Source organism: Podarcis bocagei, assembly GCF_964188305.1.
Source record: "Podarcis bocagei genome assembly, chromosome: 16".
In the NCBI taxonomy this organism is placed as follows: Eukaryota; Metazoa; Chordata; class Lepidosauria; order Squamata; family Lacertidae; genus Podarcis; species Podarcis bocagei.
In genome coordinates, this window is record NC_138142.1 from 23,681,489 (window position 1) to 23,706,866 (window position 25,378).

The following is a 25,378-nucleotide window of genomic DNA, read 5'->3' on the forward strand; positions in this document are numbered from 1 at the left end:
CTTTTAATGTGACTAACTTGAATTGGACAGCGGTAAGCTGCTTTATGAACTTCTTATTAAAGAGGGGGTGTACTTTTTGATATCATTTTTAATATTAATAATATTTTTTAAAAAACTAGAAGCTGGCGTGACAGTGACGTTCCCCACACAACCTGCCTCTGAAGAAAAGGTATGCCATAGTCTCTCACCTTCTTGGCTTACGGCAAAGACAATTGTTTTTACCTATTTACAGTGGTACCTCGCAAGACGAATGCCTCGCAAGATGGAAAACTCGCAAGACGAAAGGGTTTTCCGTTTATGAGTTGCTTCGCAAGACGATTTTCCCTATGGGCTTGCTTCGCAAGACGGAAACGTCTTGCAAGTTTGTTTCCTTTTTCTTAAAACCATTAATACAGTTGCGACTTGACTTTGAGGAGCAATCATAGCACGCGGTGTGCGTCTCCGTAGGGGCAAGAACGCGTGTAGGCGGGTTCTGAGGGAGAGGGAGCTTTGTTTCGGCGAAAAATAGCAAGGCGCGCACACTTCCCTCCCCACAACTCCCAGTTAGGGAGGCCAGGCTCCGGGGCTCTTCGGACGGGGCTCCTTCCTTCTCCCCCCCCCCAGCGCCCTGGCGGTGACAAGAGCGCCTGCCTGGGCCCTCCGGCGCTCGCCCTGAGAGGGGCGCCCCCTACCTGCATATCCGCGCTTTCCAACCCCGCGACGTCGACGGCTGCAGCAAGTTTGCCTCTCAGTGTGTGTGCACGCGAGTGTGTGTTCTCCTCGCCCCGCTCGAGTTAGTCCCGGCGCAGCACAGGCAGCAGGTGAGTCGCCCTTTGGCAGCACGGAAGGTGCCGGGCAAGGCAAGGTCAGCTCAGGAGCCACCGGGGACGCGCCCCCGCGCTCCTCTCCAACGGGCTGGATGCACCCCTCTCCGCTCGCGCGCTTCTGGCTGGCTGGCCGGCTGCAGCAGCAACAGGGGCAATAGGCATCCACCGTCGCCGACGCTCCCTCCCTCCCTCCTGCCCGTGGCGGGCAGCTGGCTGGCTGGCGCTCTCGCTTTCTTGCGGGCTGCTGCTGCAGAAGGGATTTTGCACCAGACAACTTTTAGGCCGGTAGGAGTTTTGGCTACCGCGGCGACAGCAGCAGCAAGACGGCACCGACTGTAGTGCAAAGGGTCGGAGCAAGGCGAGCCGAACCGATCCCGGGGGCTCAGGCAGCAACCTCCGCCCCGCCTCCCCCCACGCCCCGCGCCCGCCTCTCCCTCCCTCCCAAGCACCCCCCTTTTTTGAGGTTTTTGAAGACTTTGGTGATTTTTGAAGCTTTTCCAAAACTTTCCCGACACCGTGCTTTGCAAGGCGAAAAAAATCGCAAGATGAAAAAACTCGCATAACGAATTAATTTCGTCTTGTGAGGCACCACTGTAGTTTATTTACACTGCATCATCAGAGTGCATGGTACTTTAGAGAGTTACACAGGCAACAAACATAGCTCCCTGCCCACTAGGAGTTTATGATCTAAAATAGGCAGTGGGGAAAACTACAGAAGAAAAGAGAAAAGAATCTAGGCAAATGCTATTAGACTTGATTACAGCTGGAAATTAAGGATTCAGGGGAAGCCAAAGTTGACCCTGAAAAGGTAGGTTTTGATGAGGTATTTGAAGGGAGGGAGGAGGCACCATGTCCATATCCAGGAAAGGAGTTCCCCACTTAAGGCAGAACTAATGAAAGACCCAGGAGATCTTCAGTCATCTGAGGTGTAAGAGGAGAAGCAGCAGAGATCACAAGAGGAGATGTAACTAGAGACAAAGGACAGGAAGGAAGAATGGGGGTTATGCTGGGGGTAGCTTTAAAAAGACGAGGAGTTTGTGCTGGATATGGAAGGGGACAGAAAGTCAATAAAGGGATCTGAAAAAGGGTGTCATGCGGCTAAAGTGATAGAGAAGGTTAATAATTCTGGCAGTGAATAATTCCACATGTTTATTCAGAAGCTGTACTTATTTCAATTAGACTGAAGTCTTCACAAAGTGTCCAAAGGATTGCAGTTCAAACCTTATTTGGCTTCAGTCACTTAGCAACTAAACTGAAGCATTTATTCCACAGTGTTATATCTGAATGGCTTGACCGTTAAGAAGGTACCGTATTTTGCGCCCCATAAGACGCTCCGGCCCATAAGACGCACCTAGTTTTTTGGGGGAGAAATAAAGGGAAAAAATTATTTCCCCCCCAGGCGCAGGGCTGGGGCAGCCCGAGCTTCCCCCGACCCCAGCCCCCAAACAGGCAGCTCTCTGCAAGCCGTGGGAGCCCAGCGGTGGTTCCCGCTGCTTGAGGAGAGATCCGCGAAGCCTGCACGTGCTGGGATCAGCGCTTGCAGGCTTCGGGATGCCTGCAACTCTCCCCAAGCAGTGGGAACGTTCCCGCTGCTTGGGGAGAGATCCGCGAAGCCTGCGCGTGCTGGGATCAGCGCTTGCAGGCTTCGGGATGCCTGCAACTCTCCCCAAGCAGCGGGAACGTTCCCGCTGCTTGGGGAGAGATCCGCGAAGCCTGCGCGTGCTGGGATCAGCGCGCGCAGGCTTCGGGATGCCTGCAACTCTCCCCAAGCAGTGGGAACGTTCCCGCTGCTTGGGGAGAGATCCGCGAAGCCTGCGCGTGCTGGGATCAGCGCGCGCAGGCTTCGGGATGCCTGCAACTCTCCCCAAGCAGTGGGAACGTTCCCGCTGCTTGGGGAGAGATCCGCGAAGCCTGCGCGTGCTGGGATCAGCGCGCGCAGGCTTCGGGATGCCTGCAACTCTCCCCAAGCAGTGGGAACGTTCCCGCTGCTTGGGGAGAGATCCGCGAAGCCTGCGCGTGCTGGGATCAGCCCGCGCAGGCTTTGGGATGCCTGCAACTCTCCCCAAGCAGTGGGAACGTTCCCGCTGCTTGGGGAGAGATCCGCGAAGCCTGCGCGTGCTGGGATCAGCGCGCGCAGGCTTCGGGATGCCTGCAACTCTCCCCAAGCAGTGGGAACGTTCCCGCTGCTTGGGGAGAGATCCGCGAAGCCTGCGCGTGCTGGGATCAGCGCGCGCAGGCTTCGGGATGCCTGCAACTCTCCCCAAGCAGTGGGAACGTTCCCGCTGCTTGGGGAGAGATCCGCGAAGCCTGCACGTGCTGGGATCAGCGCTTGCAGGCTTCGGGATGCCTGCAACTCTCCCCAAGCAGTGGGAACGTTCCCGCTGCTTGGGGAGAGATCCGCGAAGCCTGCGCGTGCTGGGATCAGCGCTTGCAGGCTTCAGGATGCCGGCAACTCTCCCCAAGCAGCGGGAACGTTCCCGCTGCTTGGGGAGAGATCCGCGAAGCCTGCGCGTGCTGGGATCAGCGCGCGCAGGCTTCGGGATGCCTGCAACTCTCCCCAAGCAGTGGGAACGTTCCCGCTGCTTGGGGAGAGATCCGCGAAGCCTGCACGCGCTGGGATCAGCGCTTGCAGGCTTCGGGATGCCTGCAACTCTCCCCAAGCAGTGGGAACGTTCCCGCTGCTTGGGGAGAGATCCGCGAAGCCTGCGCGTGCTGGGATCAGCGCCCGCAGGCTTCGGGATGCCTGCAACTCTCCCCAAGCAGTGGGAACGTTCCCGCTGCTTGGGGAGAGATCCGCGAAGCCTGCGCGTGCTGGGATCAGCCCGCGCAGGCTTTGGGATGCCTGCAACTCTCCCCAAGCAGTGGGAACGTTCCCGCTGCTTGGGGAGAGATCCGCGAAGCCTGCGCGTGCTGGGATCAGCGCGCGCAGGCTTTGGGATGCCTGCAACTCTCCCCAAGCAGTGGGAACGTTCCCGCTGCTTGGGGAGAGATCCGCGAAGCCTGTGCGTGCTGGGATCAGCGCGCGCAGGCTTCGGGATGCCTGCAACTCTCCCCAAGCAGTGGGAACATTCCCGCTGCTTGGGGAGAGATCCGCGAAGCCTGCACGTGCTGGGATCAGCGCTTGCAGGCTTCGGGATGCCGGCAACTCTCCCCAAGCAGTGGGAACGTTCCCGCTGCTTGAGGAGAGGTCCGCGAAGCCTGGAGAGCGAGAGGGGTCGGTGCACACCTACCGCTCTCGCTCTCCAGGCTTCAGCGAAAGCCTGCATTCGCCCCATAAGACGCACCCACATTTCCCCTTCATTTTTGGAGGGGAAAAAGTGCGTCTTATAGGGCGAAAAATACGGTAGCTGCTACGCAGGGTCAATTCAGCCACCACTGCAGTTGTTTTGCCCAAAAGGAAGGCCTGGTTTTATTTAGACTGATGCGGCTGCTGCCACAAGGAAAAAGATTTATACAATCTTATTTAGCTTCAGTTTATGAGACAGGCAACACTCATCCCAAGTTCCTTCTCTTTGAAACTCATAGCAATTAATATTTAATACTAAGCACCAGCTGTTTCTACATGGTGTGGTGTTATTCCCTTGAATGTGTAAATCAAAGCAGCCAAAGCAGTAAAAACCTTCAAATTATGCTGTAATTCACCTCATCTTTAGAAATGGCTTCCTTCACATCAGGCAATTAACTTCCAAGAGTTTGCACCTTCCACAACTTACATGATTTAATGGTAATCAGGACATGGCTGCGTTTTATTACATGCTCAAATGGTTCTCTAAGTAAGTGACCAGAATGCTCAGCATACCACAAACGACTGCGCTAATATGCCAAGAGCTGCTCTGTGGGAACATCAATGGCCCTGTTTATCTTTTGCTGGTTGACCTGCAAGGCTGCCAGCCTAACCATAGGGGTGTAGGTGGTGGACCAAACCAAGATTAGAACTTCAGTACAACCAGGACAACTGTGTGAGAACTACTTCCATGGAGGAAGTTGTCATATGCCAAACCAGATCAATAGTCCATCTCAATATTATCTATACTGACTGGTATATAGTTCTCCAAGATTTTGGATAGAGATTTTCCCCAGTGCTCCCTAGAGATGGCGGAGATTTAACCTGGGGTGCATGTGCTCTACCACTGACTTATGACTCCTTGCTTATGCCACACAATTCAGAAGCCATCCAACTGCAGTATATGATCATGCAAGAGAGACTGTTGTGGCTTCTTGCACCCACAGCCAGGCCAGCCTTTGAAAAGCCCCATGCAGAAAGGTTAGTAATGGAGCAACCCCAGTGCCAGAAGCTGTTCTCATGGGATGGGTCATCTCCACCCAGCCCTGCTTTGATGAGGTTGCTCTCACCTCACCTGGTGCTTCTCCCCACCCCCCCCACCCCCACCCCTCTGTTGCAGAACCACCATCAAGAGTACACTCCAGGCCAGCTACAAAGCAGTGGCTGCAACTGCTGGGATCAGGGTTGCTTGGTGGTCTTTAAAATACACTCCCTCCAGCCAACTAATTCTTACCCCAGTAATGGGCAAAGCGATGTTGCAGAAATTGCCCACACTCCACTCTTTGTTATTCTCATGCAGAGGTAAAAATGTTTAAAGCAAAGGATTTTCAAGGCTCTATAACACTATATGTGTACTTTAAAACATCAACATTAATATGCAATTGCAGGTATTTCATTTTCATTATCTTTGTTACAAATGAAGTTAGAGGCTGCAGAATTAGAAAATGAAGGAAACACATTCTGATCATAAATATCCACAAACTATTTCATCCCACAGTCTCATTAATTCCAGAGTAATTCTCCAGAAATTGAAATACAAAGTTGCATTTAAACCAAATGCAAAGCACTGAACAATGGGAGAATCTCTTAGCACTTGAAAGGGTTACATTCTAGTAAAGATGTATTGAGAAGTGGCACAATTATTTTTTTCTGTTTTGACCATCACAAACTAGACACTCTTGCTTTGGAGATTGTGCTGCCAGAGAGATTTAATGATCCCGTGGTTTATTTTTAAGAGGAGTGTCTTCCTCCCCACCCCCACCCCCAAACCAACGTGCAGGGGCAACATTATTAGAATAGCCATTCAGAAACTAAAAAGGAGCTTTTCAGTGTTTACTGATGCCCTTAAGACAATTCATTACAGATATAGTAAGTGACAACACTGTGTGGCAGGCTGCACAACTGGAGCTCCTGACAAATCTAATTAACAGCACATCAGGGGTACTTTGCTTATCCTTTACATACTCTGCCAGCTTTGAGTGTCTAATGAGGAAAGCAGCTTAAACATTCCTAGAACTTCAACTAGTTGAACAATACAGCCAGCAACAAGGCCTCCCCTTAAAAGAACTGATGTCCAGATGTGTCACATGTTTGTGTAAACGAAGACATTCATGTCAAGACAACTAAAGCAGTTCTCCACAATACTGACAGATGGAACAGACAGAAAGTGGGCAGACGCTCTTCATGCAGTCAGCTGCCATTTGTGAACCTAGAGTGGCTGCAGGTAGTTGCCCAACATCAATTGCCTGTGTACTTAAGACTGTGCACCTTTAAGCCAGGCAAACAAGACCTTATACACAAATTATATATAGTAAGGGTTACCTCAACAGTTGCAGCTGATTCAGTTACCTTCATAGCCACCCCCAACCTCCCTGTGAACATCCAACATTCCATATGCTGTATTAAACTCTATCTACACTATTCATAACTATAGTAACTCATCCAACCCAAAAGCTAAGGTACTTAATGTTTAACCTCTGGTAACCAACTATATCCATCCACCATATTCCAACTTAAACAGCCTAATATGCAGCCCCTTCACCATAAATCACAGTCACCATCTACAAACTGCCAAATGAAACACAAAGGTGAATCTTCTTATTCAGGGACATGTCCTATTCCCTTTCAAGCATAATTCACACAGTGGGGGCTCCAGCCATTGAAACAGTAGTGAGGTTGTGCCACTGACTGCACTCCCAAAGTCAAGCAGCTTGCTCCCCTTGCTCCCAAGGTCCATACATTGAGTGTGGACATCTGCAAAAGGGAAACCTACAGGATCAAGAACCCCAAACACTTCGAGGTTCGCAATCCCATTGAGATCAACACATGCAGGTTTCCCTTTTGCAGTCATCCACATTCAGCATGTGGGCATCAGGAATGGGGCAGGGGATGCTCTATAACATTGGGCTGCGGCCAGCAATGGACCTCCTGTTGCTTCAGTAACTCACTGAGGAGACAACTGAAACCATGTAATTATACAGGGCCCTATACAGTCCTGATTTGAAACTTACTAAGAAAGTCTGAAATGAATGCAAGAGGTGACTGTGCTCCCAACAGAATAGCTGTGTTAGAACTCCAAAGGCTATTAGCTTCAGGACAAAGAGACAACATCTGCAAGTTGGAGAATTGATGGAGGGGGGGCTATGTGCCAAGTAAGTCTCCAAAAGACAACACATGGAGGCTAAGAGTGGAGGGTTTGTAGCTGAAATCAAATAAATCCATCATAATAGAAGAAAATCAGCAAAATCCAAGGCTGTAAAAGCATACAAAGAATTCAGGAAGAGGCAGTGTCTGAAATACTGCTAATAAACCATGAGTATCATTAATGCAGGCGTGGCACAACCAGTTCTGCAAAGCATCTCAAATATTTGATAGATTATGGAGTGAGACCATACAGTTCCCATGGATGGCGCAACAGGTGTTCCTGTTTCTCTGGCCTAATCCCAAATGGCTTAAGTTTAAGAGAGACACCCTTTTTACAGGGATATACCAATATCAAATGGCAGGCTGGATGTCCACAGTACTGTATCTCAGTAGAGTGCAGTGAACTTATGTTCTGGCTTCTTTCGTGTCCTTGGTTGCTTTTATTCAGGTGACCCTAACAGCTAGGAAGCACCGTGGTCCTGGATATAAGAAATACTATGCAGTGACTTAGATAGTACAGAAAAACTACAATTGTGCAAATTCACATATTTTGGCTCAGAACCACTTCCAGCTATTAATGGAAAAGTGATTTGCAGGCATAGTGAAAATAATATTTGAAAAGCTCCCGTTGAAGAAGCAGTAACCCTAGCAAAGGCTTTTTGAGTGTATGAATCCTGAGATTCTGAGCCACGTCGTCCTCCCATCTTGAAAAGATTCTGAAGGTCTGAAGCATAAATTACCGTGGAAAGGACAGGTCTTTACTTAAGGTATAAGGTATATATATCAAGCTACATTATTTCAGATCCCTACAAAAGTGTACATCTATCTTGCATGTGAAAGTTAACATATTAGATAAGAAATGTAATAAGGATGGCTGCAATCCTCCAGCCAGCATATTCTAGAAATCTGCATCTGCTCAGCAGTGCCACAAATGCCTCTGTAGGCTTTCCCTGAGCATTAGTTAACCACATGGAAAGTCCTCCCTCTTTCTATAAAGCACATTAAAATCACAAAGCATGTTGCTGCAGCTTTTACTACCACGGATGCAAAGCAGGAGTCAAAAGTGCAATGAAGGAACTGTGGTCTCAGGGGCAAACCCAAGCTTTTAAACTGAACAAGCTGTATGCACGATAAATGCTGGACTGGCAGAATCGCTGAAAACAGAACACACTGAAGCCTCTCTTCACAGCTGGGGACTCAAACAGAAGCACAACACACCACCAGAAACCAATCAGTTTTGCTATTTTTACATTCCTCTTGCTTGCGAAGTAAGCACACTTTTGAACAACTGGAGTTTTTTAAAAAAGAACTTAAAACATTCAGTTCAGTCTGAAATATCTTCTTAATGTCCGCCAACAGTACGCTGCATTTCTGTACCAAATGCATCTGTACTATTTAGCTAAGATTACTGAATTCCTGCAATTCTTTGAAACTGGTGTTTAAAAGAGGAATACATAACATCAGTAGAAAAACACTACTCAAAAACCACTTCCTGCTTAAGTGAAACCTATTTCAAACATTGAAAAGTACCTTAGGCACATATAAATTTTATACAAAACTTTCCTGTAGACCAGTATTCACACATGCAACCAATTATGGCAGTATCAATAAGACTACGTTTCCTAATATTTCCTATAAACTTCACTGGGCTTCCTACAAGGTTTTAAAGTATTGCAATACAGACAATTAATACACTGACGGTGTGAATTGATGAGTATCCTTTTCCATTTCTCTCTCTCTCTATATATATATATATATAAAACACACATACACACACCTACCTCAGTCCAATATTTCAACATAAGCTTGCAAAAGCAAAGCAAAAAGGCCTCAAAGTCACGGCACACACACACACACACACAAAACCACCTGGTTCTGGATATAGCCAACTCTCAAACGAGAAGTGTCAGGGAACCTTGACTGCAACATATTCCAAAGAGTAGGCAAAAAGGTGCTAACATTGCGCCACTTCTGTTACAATGTGCTACAAAGTTGGGAGAGGAGGGAAATCAACACAATAATGTCAAACTCGCTAACAGGGCCACCAAGGACCAGTTATTCATTATCATCATGCAAGAGTGGGAAGAGAATATGCTGGGAAAGTAGGTACATGAACAGGGAAACACCGCAATTAAAGCACCAAAATAGCACCGTCAATTTCGGCAGCATACTTCAAAGCCCTTGGGATCCTTACCTTTTGTTAATGGGTTTTTCATCTTTCTCATATGGCCGGATGAACCATTTGCCAATTCTTACAAAGTTCTTATCCATTAGGCATCTAAAAGAAATAAATTGTGACACCAATTACTCAATAACTACTGAAAATATTATCATCGCCGCACATTCTCCATTGTATTGAGCTTCTATATTTCACATGCAAAGCTCTTCATCTGTTTGCCAGCTTTGCTCTTTTGTGCTAATGATATCAGCCTTGGTGTATCACTGGCCTCCCTCAAGGCTTCCATCTATGGAACTCCTTGAAAAGAGCTGCTCCCCATTAGCTTCTGATACTCCAGTCTCAAGCACAGTGACTTGGAACGGAATCATATTTAATTTCAAGGGAACTTGTTTCCAAAGCATGCTTGCCCATCTAGCTGATTCAAAATTAAAATTTGAGAGAGAGAAAGATGTTTACCACTTTCAATATGTACAACAGACAGCTTTTTACTGAACATATTAGGTGGGTGTTGGTACTTATGGCCCCCCCCCCAAAACTGCTCAGCTGACTGGTCAAGTATTGTCAAATGAAGGTCAAGCATTTTATTTAAAAGCATAAGCTTCATTAGAACAAAACTGGCATTTTACAGAGCAAGTTCAAATGGCAGCAGGGAGAGTTCAGTGGTGGATGTGCAGCCAAGAGCAAAGCAAAGTCAGAAGATAGGTGGGCATTCTGCCCCACCCCCAAGTTTCTTTTGAAAATAATCTGGGGGAAATTAACTACACCACCTGAGGGACTATAAGGTTAGTGATGGGGACATTAGAGTGTGCAATCCTGGCACACTCTATTTCAGCCCTTATACCGCCAGCTGAAACACTGTTGGTACTACATCTATGCCCACAAAGCATTTTGCAGGCATGCCAGGGCAGATAGGCTTCCCCACACGTGGAGCTCCTCTCTGCTGGTCCTCCTGCCTTGACCTAACTGCCCTCATCTGGCTTTTGGCAGGGGTTAGGATTGTTCCCTTAATTGTGATTAATCTTCACAAAACTTTCAGCATATGTAAGAAAGACTTCTAGAAATGTGGAAAATTAACTGTAATGTTCTTTTTGGCTGTTTTCCTGGAATACTAGGGCCAGGCTACAACTTTCAAGGAAACAACACAAAACTATTTCTATGACACCCCTTAATCAAAGTTTTCTGAGTGGTATACAAAAATATGTTTAAATACATTATGAATGGTTTTTTTTAAAAAAGAGCAATTACAGCATCACAGCAAGAGATGAAGCAAACGTAAAACCTTTTTCAAGCCAAAACATTGAAATATGTTAAAAAAACCCTGAGGTTTGCTTGTTTTTTAAAGGGAGGGCTACACGATTCCAAAATGAATGTGAAATAGACCTCCGTTCCACAACTGGGGTGCTATCATAGAGAAAGGCCTCTCACTTTCAGACACTCAATGGATCCACTTGGGAGGGGCACTTGGGAAACAACCTCCAATGAGCAAAGCAATGTCCAGATAGAAATATATGGAAAAACCTAGCCCTATGCCATTTAGGAATGTACACTTTAAAACCAGGGCCTGGAAATGTATCAAAAGCCCATGGGACTGACAAAGCACTTCCTTAATATGTCCAGCCCGTTAGCAAACCTTGAAGCACAATTTTTGTGTAGTGTTTAACTGAATTTTTGGACCTTTTTTTTTTTAAAAAAAAAAAGCAATCCAAAGCACAATGTATTGCCGTAGTCTAAACATGAAGTTACCAGAGCATAGCTAACTGTAGCTTGGCTCTCTGTCTATTTGGACCACAGCTGTGTTTTCAGCTGAAGCTGATAAAAGGCACTCTGGACCACCAAGGCCAGCTGTGACTCCAGTGACAATGCTAGATAGATCATGAGTACCCCCAAACTGCAGAGCCTCATCCAGGACACACTGCATGCCACTCAAGCACTTGCTTATACTGTAGTACTTCCTTCTTGTATGAATTGAGTATCATAGATATACAAATCGAAAACTCATTATCCAAGCGGCTAACCTTATGTAGCCAAAACGGTGTCACCTAAGCATAAAGAGGGAAGTACCAGCAAACTTGGATGAACCCCAAAGTTTGAAAAAGTTCAGAATCACCACCCTACTTTGAAGGAACAACTCCCAAACAGCACAATGTGACAGTGGAATGCTAATTCTCTCTTTGGGGCTGGGGGAGAACACCAGAAATCCAGGAGAATGTAATGCAGTACCTTCATGCTAGTTGCTGGTGCACTGAGCAGAGACATTTCATATTGTGATGTGCTGCAGATCCTAAGTTTGTACATATATACACATGGGGGTGTGTGAATGGGTGTGTGTGTGTGTGTGTGTGTGTGTGTGTGTGTGAGAGAGAGAGAGAGAGAGAGGGAAATAAAAGCTAACTAGCAGTAACCAATAATAAACAAATGTCAGCCTTTAAAGGCATATGACACTTAGCCACTTGGCTCCTTGTGCCAGAGAGGCTGTGACTGCACAGGAACTTTCCTACACCTATGGTGATATTGCTAACATGTGCTTATCTTTTGGACATACATTTTCAAAGAACTGGAAAACATTTATAAGACAAACATCAAAATGTCTCCAGCATTTGTACTAGTGGGGATAATGAATGACACCAGACTTCATACTGTATATAATATATTTTGTCGTTTCTGCTGATAGCAGCTTCTCTGGAAACCAACAAATGCTGGTGAAGGCCTGGCAACTGAAGTATGGCACCAAAGGGTCTGGTCAGTTGCACTGGCAGAAAAACTAACATGCCACATCCATGTGACTAAAGGAAGGGCAAGCCCCTTTTCTTTATACATGGCATGGAAACCACTTATATCTTACATGAGACAGGAAGAACAGACAAGGATTCCCTCAGCGTCTCATGGTGGAGTTTGGAGAGATCTCCTTGATTATATTATTGTATGCTATTTGTATGGTGTGACAATGTAGTTCATGGTATTTTGAATGCTCTTATGGGTGAACAATGCAAAGACAGTCAAGATGTTTGTAACAGTTCTTGTTCATTAAATACTGCAAAATGAAATAAAAACATCTTTTTTAAAAAGGCACTAGCCTGATGTCAATGGGCAGAGACTTCCAAAATATAGGTGCAGCCACAGTCAAAGTTCAATTTTTTAACAACTACGGAACAAGTATTGTGTAGCAACTGTGGCAGTAACAGTTCTGCTGATCAAAGTGGTTATAATGAGAGAATTCTTCACCTCTTTCTCCCCTTGATCCAATCCTCTGCACAAGCTTGGGGGACTTATGGGGATGGGGTTGGTGACAGGACAAGTCGGTAGCCCAAACCAACATTAACAGACACCTCTGAACAGATGGAGTTCTCTTACCTTTCCAGCAAGTTGTGGATTGCCTTGAAAAGCAGTGTCCTGCACTCATATGAAAGCCCATTCTCCCAAAGTCCTTCTTCCACCACTGTAAAAACAGGCAAAGTGTTAGCCTATCATCCAGAAAACAAGAGGAGGGTTTAATCATTCAAGTAAACGAAAACATAATTCAGCTGGGTTTTTAGAAGGACTATCCAAGCTAGAGCCATCCCAAAGTATCAGACTACAATTGCCTTAATTCCTGACGACTGCCCATGCTGACTAGCACCAGGGGATTATGGGAGCCATAGTCCAAAACATCTGGAGGGCACCAGATTAGTGAGGGTTGGTCTTCCTGGTTACCTAAGCAAGTACCAATATGCATTACAGTACTACCAACGGCTTCAGTCATAAATCAACTGTAATAAGGTACCCATCCTCCTTCCAGTTTAATAGAAAGCCTATTTCAGGTTTATGCAAACTTTATAGGATGAGTGAAGCAAGTTATTTGAGGTGAAGCAAGTTGACCAAGCGGGATTGCCATTCAAATTAAAATGATCCTAAAACCAGGTAAACTGAAGTGCTTAACCCCACATTATGCATTCACACATTTAAAGAGGTTATGGCCTTTAATAATACGCACTATGACAAAAAAATGAGTGAAAGCACATTATGTGATTTCTGCAAGTGACACAAAATGAAAACAGAAGCAAGATAACTGGGGTTTTTGTGTTGTTGTTTTTTTAAAAAAAGCAATTTAAGAATAAGTAACCAAGCGGGAAGAGTAGTAAAGTTGAGGGCTAGGGAGCCCAAAGACAAGGTAACTGAAAGAAGAATGATCAAGGAAACTGCATGCTGACAAACAGAATTCTGAGGAAAAGATGGCTGGGTGAAGGAGGCAAGAGACTGAGAAGAGATGGAAAAGATATAGAACTGAGGAGAGAAGGAGGAAACAGAAATAGGTTTAGTTGTTTTGCATTCAGTCTTCTGTTTGAATTGGAATTCTGTTGTTGGTGTTGATTACTATTATGCACCTTGTAGGGCTCCATGCTCTGTTTTAATTGTCAGCCAGGGGCATCTTGCAATAGGCAATACATACATTTTAATAATATAATAATGATGGGTGTGTGGTGTTGACAAGAAAAAAGCAGGCACGCATGGTGACTCTGGAGAAAGCCAAAAACGAGGGAAGGGCTCTTCCCCCTCTCCTTCACAAAATTGTTTACGTCAAACGTTTGGCTTCAGCTGAAAAGCAAACACCTCAAAAGCATGCAAATGTTCAAAAAGTGCCTTGCAAGTTTCATTTTATGGGAGAACACTTATAGGAGATGGCACTTTCAGCTTCTGCTCCTTTGGTTGGTCCATTCTCAGACTTTTGCAGTGCCAAGTTACCGTCGCCTGGAGATCATTGTGTCTAACTGGCTCAGATACATTTCAATAAATGAATAGTAAAAACACTCAAAGGGGCTTTTTTAAAAACCTTGGTTATGGGTGCATATAACCTTTGTTTTTAACATTCCTAGTAATCTCTCTCACATACAAAAGCCAAAAACCAATTTCGTGCCTCTCACAATTCTTTACTTTCCCCCTTCACTAAAATATATGAACATTTTACTGCGCAGATTCTTCTCCCTCCCTGCCCACCCAAGTACCACCTGCAGGAAGCTGGGGCAAGACAGAAACAGATATAAAGAGCCCCCCATGGGGGAAACAGAAAGCAAATAACATATTGCATTAATTAGACAGTATAATAAACATATTATATTACAAGTAATATAAATATAATAAGATATAATTAAGTTGCATGTGGGAATACTCAAGTAATTCCCACTAGAATGAATAGCAGAAGCATTTATAGTAAGGAAAACAGGTATATGCTAATAAAGACTTCAAACAATCTATGGATGGGGTATGGGAATGCAAAAATTACTACGCATTTGAACTGCTTTGGAGGATATCACTAAAGAAAATCCAGCTTCCTGCACTGTACACCAAAAAGAAAAAGGGGGGGTGTTTAGCTCCAGGAATTCTAAAGTACATTTCACTGTTTTACATGCACCATTCTGCTTCCTCAAACCTTATTTTGAAAATTAAGTAAAACTATTTGAAAGTAGCTCAGAAGGGAATGGGGCACTTATTCAATCAGAGCAATGTCCCTGGGGAAAAGTGGGCTTAAACCTTTCTCCCACACCATTTATCTGATATAATACCACTTCTACCAAATAGTATTAGCTCCACCCTTCCCCAATGCCACTGCCGCTATCAAAATTAGGGCATTCCATACATACATCCCTATCTGCTTTCAAGTAAAAAGCAAATGTTGGGAATTCTGCTCACAGATTTCTCATGTACACTGGTACCTCTAGTGCGGACACGATCCATTCTGGGGTGCCGTTCACACCCCAAAAAGTCCGCAATTAGAGTGGAGCTTCTGCGCAAGCGCAGAGCACGATAAGAGCGCTTCTGTGCATGTGCAAAGCCGCGTTTGCAAGCCAAAAGGATGCAACATGACCCTAATGCAACACGAGGTATGACTGTAACATGTACTTCAACCCTTAAATAAGAAATCTGCATGCATGTGAGGAAGGCCGAAATACAGAGCTTTTCTACCTCCCACAGCAGGACTAATTAAACCTGTTTACTCTGAACATTGAGTACTCTAACCATATTGGCCACTGTGAATATGAAGGGGAACATACTCTATAGGATAATACTAGTTGTTTCACCATTAAAAATGACTGGAGATCAATTTATTGCTCTGTTCTACCGAAAGATAGGAGGGTGCCTGTGACAAGGAAGTAAGCAACTACAGGAGGAGTTATGTGGTAAGCAGGGTTTGGGGCTCCTTTTTCCTACAGTATCACTTCTTCCTGGTTTTCTTTTTTAAAAATCAATTTAAAAATCCAATTCACTGGCAAATGTCTACATTAAATAAATATATCAAAAATTCAATTACCGAAAGCCTATACTAAAGCTTTCATTTCATTTTAGATTAAATTTGTCTACAGTGAAGCCGTTTAGTGACAAATGCAGATGTATCAATGTGTCCTGGAAATTGACATACAAAAAAGCAGCAAAGGAATGCAATGCTACATTGATTCTGAAATACTGCATTAAGGCCATAAAATATCTAATTAAATGCAATGCTATTGATCGATCATTGTTACATCGCCATTGATTCTCCTGTAAGATTTGTGTTCAAAGTCCTTAGTGACTAAATGGACTTGATACTATACCAGGAGCAAGCATACTTCCTGCTCTGATGTCCTTACACAGGTCATAGCTAAAGAAATGTGGCATCAGTTCTCCTCAGAACTGAGGAAGTACCTTCCTTTGTACAACCACAAACCATCAGTACTAAAATGCACTGTTTGTTTTGACACTCTTGCAAATACAGTTTACAGTGCAGTCACTCAAAACGCTCAAGAAACTGAACAGCTTGGTCAGTCTGTAACCTCCAGCTAGTGTGAAACAACCTCTTTTTTAAATGAAGTTGTGCACAACTATCTACACAAAGCCTTTTAAATCTGAGGAGAAACACAATATAAAAATAAGGTTGTAATCAGAAACAAATGGAAGCCTATTGCACACCATTCACTCAACACTGCTATAGCACTAGTAATACCATTCACATCTCCCAACATGTAGATAGTAACAGCTTGTACTGTTCTCAGCAATACAAACGACAAAATGGTTATCAGAACATATTTAGCTCTAATTCAACAACCTGTGGTCCTCCAAATATTGCTGGACTACAAATGACCATTGATCATGCTGGTTGGGTGTTGGTGTCCAACACCACTGGAGGGACACAGACCACTCTTCCCTGCATGAATGTTTGCAAAGGTGAGCTCTCGCAATGCTACCTGGCCTAGAGCATTATGCAAAAGTGGACACACTTTTAAACTTTAACTATGATATTTCCCTTCATCATCAAAAGAAGACAGTCCAAAACTCGTATCTGAAGTGTCCTCATTTTGTCTCCCCTCTCAAAAACAGCTATGAGAACTAATGAACCTAAGACCAAACCTACCCTTGAATTATGACAAGCATGTGTGTGTGAACACAGAGAGACATACATTGAATCCAACAAAATGATTACACATAAAATTGTATATTTTCCCCCACGGCCTTCCCATGCATGCATGCAAACAAACAAAACAACAACAACCCACCATCAAATCACAGGCCACATCTGATTCCATTGACAAAACCACTACGAATCAAAATATTTTTGAAAGCACACATACAGTTCATATGGGCATTAATACAAGCAGAGCAAAAAGCAAAACAAAAATCTGTGGGGTGGTGGTTGTTGTGGTGGTGGTGGTGGTGGTGGTTGTTGCTGAAGGCATGGCTACTTTTACTCCTGGTGACTAGATGACCCTTCGGGTCCCTTCCAACTCTACGGTTCTATGGGTTTCTAAGTAGTAGACCTTTCCCAGCCAGGCATTTATTTTCTTTGCTTCTCCAGCACAAGGGATTTTTTAAAAAAACAAAACACAACCGTATAGTTATAAAGGAGCATTGCCAACCAAGTATCTGACAACCTGCGTCCCTGAGAAAAGGGCTTTATGCTGAGCTGGAACAGTTGTCTGTCACTGCTGCTCCAGCCATGGCAAGAAATCCCAGCAGCTGTACTGACTGAAATGCAGTTGCCTCATTAACATTCCCTCCACCACTACCACCAAACACCCATCCAGCGTTTCTGTGCTTTCAACAATAATCTTAAAGAGCATTTTACAGAAGACTTAGCCCTGCTAAGGGCACTCCGCAGCATGATCGAGGGAACATGGAAACACGATTCATTAGACACGCCTGGAGTGGTAACAATGGAGCTACTTCTCGCTGCCTTTCATTTTCTTATACTTTTGCTAAGACTAATGCATTCCTGTTACACAACAAGCAAATTTACATCCAGAAGAAAACTGTTAGCACCTCTGATTAAGCAATGACATTTTCTCTTATATTAAGAAGATAGAAAATGTTGACATGTTAAACAAGGGGGAAGACAAACACAATCCAATAAACTGCCTTCTAATAAGTCTAATACGATGCATACAATAAATAGATTGTGGAAGGGCCTAAACTATCTCATCTGCCTTTAACCTGGATGCTATTAAAAAGAAACTGCTCCACAGTCTCATTATTATGCTCCTCTGCCCCAGTAGATTTTCATGCTTAGCTGTTGTTGGCTTCCCTTGAAATGCTGTTTGTATAACTATTCAAAACAATGAATCTTTTATTTGCTTTTTTTCACTTGCCTTCAGCATTGTACTGTCCTCTCCTCTCCATTCCTATTTATCACCAACTCTCATCATCTTTACAAAAGCATTCATTTCATGATGTACGCTTACATTTTTACATACAACCATCTGAAATGTAGTTTGGATTAAGTTGTTAAAACAATATACCATGGAGGAGGAAGGTTTTTATAACGTGGTACCCAAGTAATGTTTCAGCATTTTGGAGCAGTAGTCCTTTCAGACCCAGGACCCATCTTTAATCCAAGCATGCATTTGAGGACCCATTTCTTAATTTGCTTGATGTGTAACAGTGTAGGTGGGTGGGTGGGTGGTTGTGTGGGTGTATGGGTGTCTTTCAGAAGAATGGTCACTGTCACCAGGACCACCACAGCAACTCTGCAAAATAAAAAGAAAAGGAGATCCACGCTAAGGAGTTGAGTACTATTACCATGGACCACAGCCACTAGTAACTAACCCAGTCAGCAAGATGCAAACCTCATACTGAAACATCTCTGTATGGGGCTACACAGCCCACTAACATATGGAAGTAGACTCAAGAGGATGATAATGCTCCAGACAACTTAATTAAATGATGCTTGAGGCTACCTCAACCTCCACTGCATCCAGCTCCTAAATCCAATTCTATACTCAGTAACCAAAAGGCTCTTCATCATTCTATTTAAATATTTCATACCTTTTTAACATCCTGCAGGAACCAGACCTTCCATGACTAAATGCCATCAACCTAGCAGTGTCTGTTTAAAACTAACCCAACTACTGAATATCCTATGGTGAAATGCGTCCAGTGTATTATGAAATGCCAAGATGCCTCTTTTAACAAAGGAAATAAACCAAGGTCTGTGGATGGAAGCAGAAGGTGTTTTCACCTCCTGGCGGCATTAGAGCAGATTCTAGAGAGAGACAGACTTCACTCTCTGGAGTGGTACTTGGGATGGTGTGATGACAGGTGGATGAGCCTTTCTAATGACATCCAGTGAAATACAGGGGAAGCTCTGTTACGAGTCAAAAGAGGAAAAGAATGTTCTGTAGCAAGGTATACTCTCTTGACAGTTAGTGCACGAACAAAAAAGGTCTGCTACATTTTGAGGGCTGTGTGTGTGTTTGCTGCAATTCTGCACAATCCCAGACAATCCACAAGCCAGTGTTTGGTACAATTGCTTTAGATAAGACAACTGAAATTCTTAAGGGAAGGTAAGTCAGACTGCGCAGGTCTGTTTGAAAGTGTCTGGGCAATGTCTCCTGAAAACTCAGAAACCAGCCACAAAGTTGCTCAAGAAGACTATCTTCAGAGGCTTCAGTGCCAGTGGTCATCACCAGTCAGAAGACACAGAACCAACTAAGGCAAAATAATCCTACACATCTCAATTTGAAGGATTTGTTTTTCAGCGAATGAATTTGGATTACCAAGATAGGCAATATTAAAGAGCACATACAGCCCTGTTTACACATCATGTGATTTGATTTGTGGAACTCACTGCCAAAAGGATGTGGTGATGGCCATCAGCGCAGATACCTTAAAAGATTTGTTTGTTTGTTTGTTTGTTTGTTTGTTTGTTTGTTTGTTTGTTTGCTATTAATGGCTACTGGTCACAATGGATATATGCAGCATTCACCTTCAGGGGCAGTTTGCCCCTGAATGCCAACTGATGGGAAGCAACAACTTCCTGGATGCATCTCTCTGATTGCCTTCAGTGGGAACGCATGCTAGACTAAAGGAACATCCAGCAGATGAAGCTGTCTCCAGGCCACTAGTTCATCTAGCTCAATATCTTCTCAATACTGACTGGCAGCAGTTTTCCATGGTTCCAAACATGTTTTTTTGCCAATTCTACCTTGAGATGTCGCAGATTGAACCTGTGTCTTCCAGCACACAGATACCTGTACCACTGAACTATTGCCCTTTTCATGCTCTTATATTCATATTACTTAACCTTTTTATTATTGATTGGCTGATTATCATCTACATTTCTTCATGTGGACCTTCAAGGTGGCTTTCCCCAGCCTAAGACAGTTTATGCATATGCTGAAGTTCTGTTCAAAATCCCAGTACATTTTCCATGGCAACTAGACCAGGACCAGAAACTCAACAGATATGCAGCACGTTGACAGCATGGGTGACAAAACTTCTAAATATACAAGCATGAACAAGGCCCTCAGCCAGGAGACTAAGGACCCCTGGGAGGCTGCTCCCCTTGCCTTCCAGGAAAAACATCATGGCAATAAACAGACCAGCCTGGCCTCATCTATTAGCTAGAGAAGGAGAAGCTGCAGGCAGCTACACTAAGGCTGCATTCACACTATATTTTATAGCACATTCAAAACACATTTACCTGGTCAAAGAATTCTGGGCACTGTAGTTTGTTAAGGGCTACTAGGAATTTTAACTCTGTGAGGGGTAAACTGCTCTATCCAGACTTTTTTAAGGGGTAAAATGTGCTTCAAATGTACTTTAAAAGGTATAGGGAGCACACAAGCCTTTGAGCATGTGCCTGAGTTGGCTTCAGTTCTCTACCCTCCCAATCTCTTCTTCCTTTGGGGCTGTGTCTTTTAGATTGTAAGCCTGAGGGCAGGGACAATCTTATTATTGATTGCTGTAAACTGCTCTGGGAGTCTTTTTTTTTCTTCTTCAGCTGGATAGCAACGTAAAAATACCTTAAATAAATAAAGCAGCTTTTATTATTTTATCTAACCAATAAATGCTTAAATCATTGATGTTCCTTTTTTTGGGGGGGGAGATATCCGGGGGGGAGGGGCAGGGGAGAGAGATATGGTATGTTTTAGAACCAAGGTGTGGCTTCTGATTGGTTGCAGGAGCTTCCTGCATTCAATGAGAAGCCATGGAAGCCATGTTGGACATTCGGCTTCCAAAAAACGTTCTCAAACTGGAACATTCACTTCCAGGTTTGCAGCGTTCAGGAGCCAAAACATCCGAGTACGAAGGCGTTCAACAACCAAGGTACGACTGTATACTGATAAATTAAATAGTGCCATAATGTGGTGGCTTCATATTGCCCTAAAACCGTATTCTTTGTACTGGCAAAGCAAAGTCTCAGAATCAGACTCTGGAGCTTTTGTACCAAGTTTAGAATTCAAGATTAATTGACTTCTTAACATGACCCTAAGATAACTTTCTGAAGGAAACAGCTAGCTATGGACATGTTTTGTGAATCAAACTCTAGTAACAAACTTGCCAAGAAAAGGCAGACCAATTCAACGGTACACAATAGAATCACAAGCGATGAGGGACATGTTATGTGCAGAGGGGTGCAAAGGTGTGCATATCCTGTAAGTACAGGAGTCTGGAACATGTTATCTGGAAAAAGCAAACTTCAGCAATACTAATGCACGGTGCACAATCTTTGTGGGGACTCAGACGTATTTCTGAACTCTCTCTCTATACCAATGTTGCTGAAAGTAGCATACAAGCTGACAGTTGTGTCCCAATTGAGGGAGTGCTGGGACATGTCAAAAACTCTTTACATTGCTCCACAACTGCATAATGTTCTCATAATTAACAGTTGATGCAGAATTTATATGGCTCACAGTCTGACCAGAGTAAAGCCACAACTAACTATTCACAACAATGAAATGACCTTGCAGAAATTTTACTACACATTCCTATTCCACAGCAGCACACACAACGTACTGCAGATAATCCAAAATGGTCATTGAGGTGTAGCACCCAGAAATTATGGTTGCAGATAGAGGTAGTTTTCTCAAGACACCACTCTCTGAATCTTGACTACACAAGGAAATCTTCCGTTGCTAACAGCTGTCCAGACGCAGACATCATAGGGCAGCTTCACATGCTCTCTTTTTGCACTCGGTTATAGATTCCTAGTGAAATATATGCATGAAACCCCATCAAGGGCAAACAATGTGCAGAATGAATTCTGTGCATGTCCCTTCCCATTTCTGCTTCTAAGTATTTGAAAAGCCATAAAATGGTATGACCCCTGGTTTCTAAACTTTAAAATGGCAATTCTACAATATTTCTAGCCATCTCACTACCACCTCTGTAGCTATGTCTGAGATGACTTTGATAACCGTTGCTGTGTAGGACCTCTGAGGTTAAGGCAAATAGAAAGAAAAATGGTTCATCGGGCCAACAGGTCCAATAAAACATATCAGAGCCAATTGTGATATAACTATCTTTTCAACAAACATGAAAAAACCTGGTTCTCCCTATACATTTTTCCAATCTAATGTGTGTATACATCCTGAGTGTATACAAAACAAAGACCTTAACAGTCAAGCAGAAAGCTTTATCCGCAAAAAATCTTTACAAGGACTTAATTGGAATCAGAACTGACACTGCCATCCCTGCAGTCTTAGTGTAGCCCTAAGCTGATATTTTTGTTCTGGATGACCATGCAGGACATGTCATCATGCATTAGTTTCAGATAACTCAGCCAACAAGCATCTCATCTTTTGCGCTTGCCTGGAGCCAGAGCTTGGTTTTGCTTATAGTCAAACTGATTCTATCGGGCAGGCACACCTACATTTCTTCTGAACAAGTGTGATGAGGGTTCCCTGAAATCACTTCTCTTTTTACACTACCCAGCCCTCCTAATGCATATATACACACCTATAACTCAGGATAACACTTATTGAATCCGATAAAGTGGACTGCAGTCCATGAAAGCTTATGCCGTAACAAATTTGCTGGTCTTTCAAGTACCACAAGACCCTCTGCTGCTTTACAGCAAACATAGTAATAACGCCCCTAGATACAGCACTCAAGTTTCAGATGTCGCAATTTTACTTAGTTATTCGAGTAATTAAAAAAAACTCATCAGAAAATGTTATATTCTTTACAAATAACTTATATTGACTGGAGTTTTTAAGGGCATTCCACACACATTCCACAAACCAAGATATGGTATGAACATCATGAGGTTGAATCAGGCCTGATAAGTGCCTGGATCTGTGACCACCTGGGTACCAATGACACTATTTTGGTCATTACTATGTCTGAGAAACGAATTTCTTCTTAAGAAGATATGCAGGGCAGATTTTACTCAGAAAAAGAAATAAAGGGAACGTTGAACATGTAATTCAGTGATAAGACTAAATGTTTCACTGAATAAGCTGAAGCAGCCTTCAAATCCTAGTATTTTAAAAAATGTGAACTTACACACCCTTTTTTATGTAAAGGAGATTTCCTCCCAAGTATGCAGAGGATAGGCACTTGAGACAACTGATTCCTGAGTAGAGATATTAATTTCACATATAGCAGTCCAACTCCAGCACCAGACACCTATGCAGTGCACTTGCAGAGCATCTTTGAGACTCTTTTTTCCCCATCTCACATCCTTGGCAGACGGCACGTTATCACGTCCCATCACTCCCAGGGGCATTTGCCATTTTTAACATGAATGCAGTGGCAGAAAGGCTTTCTAACTGCTTACAGCAGTTACTGTTTGTAAAAAAGAAAGAAAACATTGCAGTCAGCACTTGAATCATCTCATAACAATGCAAGTTACCTATTTAAATGCTAATTTTAGAGCATTAAAAAAAACCTAATAGGAACTTAGGGAAAACATAAACAAAAGTGGCACAGGCCAGACATATACTTATACAAAAGTGACACACCCAGAGCTACGTATACACACCCCTTTTCAAGGGCAGAGGGAGAGCCATGCTCAGCCAGTAAAGGGCTGAACTAGGTACTAGGATGTGCATGCAAGCCCCAGCCCTAATATCCCCAGGCACACTGGCTGCTTTAGATCTTTGTGCTATTAGTGCGAAAGTCTGGGCTAAAAAATAAATAAATGTAGGATTCAACAATGCACTTCAGACCATACTGGCTCTTCAGGGAAATAAGGATTCATCATTTAGATGTGCTATCACTTTTCTTTTCCTTCCGGGCTCCTATTTTTGTAGCATTTAGCTTTAATACCCAAAATACTTTTAACGCATATCAATTTACCAAAATAAACTGCTAAGTAATTCATGGATTTTGCAACAGTTCTTTCTTTTTTTAAGGTTACATATATCCCTGTTTGGGTGTGCTCTAAATCATTTATGCTTCTATCACCCAAGCTAATTTCATCATTATTCTACAAATTTTTCTTTATAAGAGTCCAAAACCAATATTTTAAAGTAAAGCTACAAAGTAACATCGTTGCATACTGGAGAACATTAGCGGCAAAATTTGAGAAAGAAAAAGAGATAAAGCAGTCATAAGGAAAGTACTGTACAGGCTTTAAAAACTCAATAAAAGAACAAAAAGCAAAACAATGGCTTAAGTTAAAGAACCAAAACAGGGGGAGTCAATACACTGCATTTAATCTAATAATTAAGTGATATCATTTTCAGAAATAAGTTTTGACTTCATTGCTCTTGGGAAAACTTAAAATAGTTTTCGTCTTCACTTAGGGAAGTTTCAGAACACTTACTGAGAGCCATCTAGAAGCAGCTTTGCTGCTTTCAAATGAGATGTAGATTGCACTTATAAAACCTTGAGAGAAGGAAAATTTCACACAAAGATTGGGCGAAGTCTAGCTTAAGAGACTTTAAAAGCTTATCTGCACACACACACACACACACACACACACACACACAAACAAATCTTTTTATCAGTATCACAGTAATTCTTTTGTCTATCATGTGTGTGCCAGTTTGTTAAAAACCTTTCTTTCCTGTGCACTAGCGAACACATCTTTATTTAATGGCATGTGCCCAGAGGGATGATATATTTTTGTAGCAAGCGTTCAAAGAACTTTTACTCTCTAGATGTAAATCTTGTTTGAAATATCTAGGTTAAAACAAATCTGGATTGGTAAGGCACTTCAAAACAAGGCTTCAACTTGCTTTTGAAAGAGACAATAGGATTTAATCAAAACTGTAATTTGCGCTTCTCAGTGTGCTACCCGTCAGTTTCACAGCAAGGCCTGAATAGAGTTCTGAAAGCCCCCCTTTTCCTGCCTTAATATTAGACCTGCCAGTGGACAGTCAGTATCTCTCTCTTGTATTTAACCTTTATTTAAATCCATTTATGCATAGGATCTTATTGAAATTAATTCCATGGTTTGGTTTAAGCATATCACTGGCATTCTAAGAACTTAGGAAGCTATCTTTAGTCTTACCTATTTATCAGTCTGGACTAATAAAGTCTACTCACACTTGCAGCAACCTCTGTGGAAAGTGGGGTGAGTGGGTGGCTTTTTTGCCTTACATGATTTGTATTACCTTACATGAGACGTATTTAAGCAGAGGCTGGATGACCATTTGTCAGAAATACTGTGGTAAGGAAAGGTCTGCAGCTCAGCGGTGGAGCATCTGCTCTGCATACAGAAAGTCCCAGGTTGAATCCCCAGCATCTGCAGGTAGGGCTGGGATAGAATACCTGCCTGTATTCCTGCAGAGC

The 25,378-nt window shown here is 43.4% G+C and overlaps 1 protein-coding gene across 1 annotated transcript in view; it reads right to left on the reverse strand.

Annotated features, from left to right (window-relative positions):
* Positions 1-25,378, reverse strand: part of MED13L (mediator complex subunit 13L) — a 174,575-nt gene that overhangs the window by 95,691 nt on the left and 53,506 nt on the right. The window contains exons 3-4 of the mRNA XM_081175248.1: positions 12,764-12,848; positions 9,428-9,511 (exon numbers count right to left, since the gene is read on the reverse strand). Of these exons, the coding sequence (XP_081031374.1) occupies positions 9,428-9,511; positions 12,764-12,848 (169 nt within the window). The remainder of the gene's footprint in view (positions 1-9,427; positions 9,512-12,763; positions 12,849-25,378) is intronic.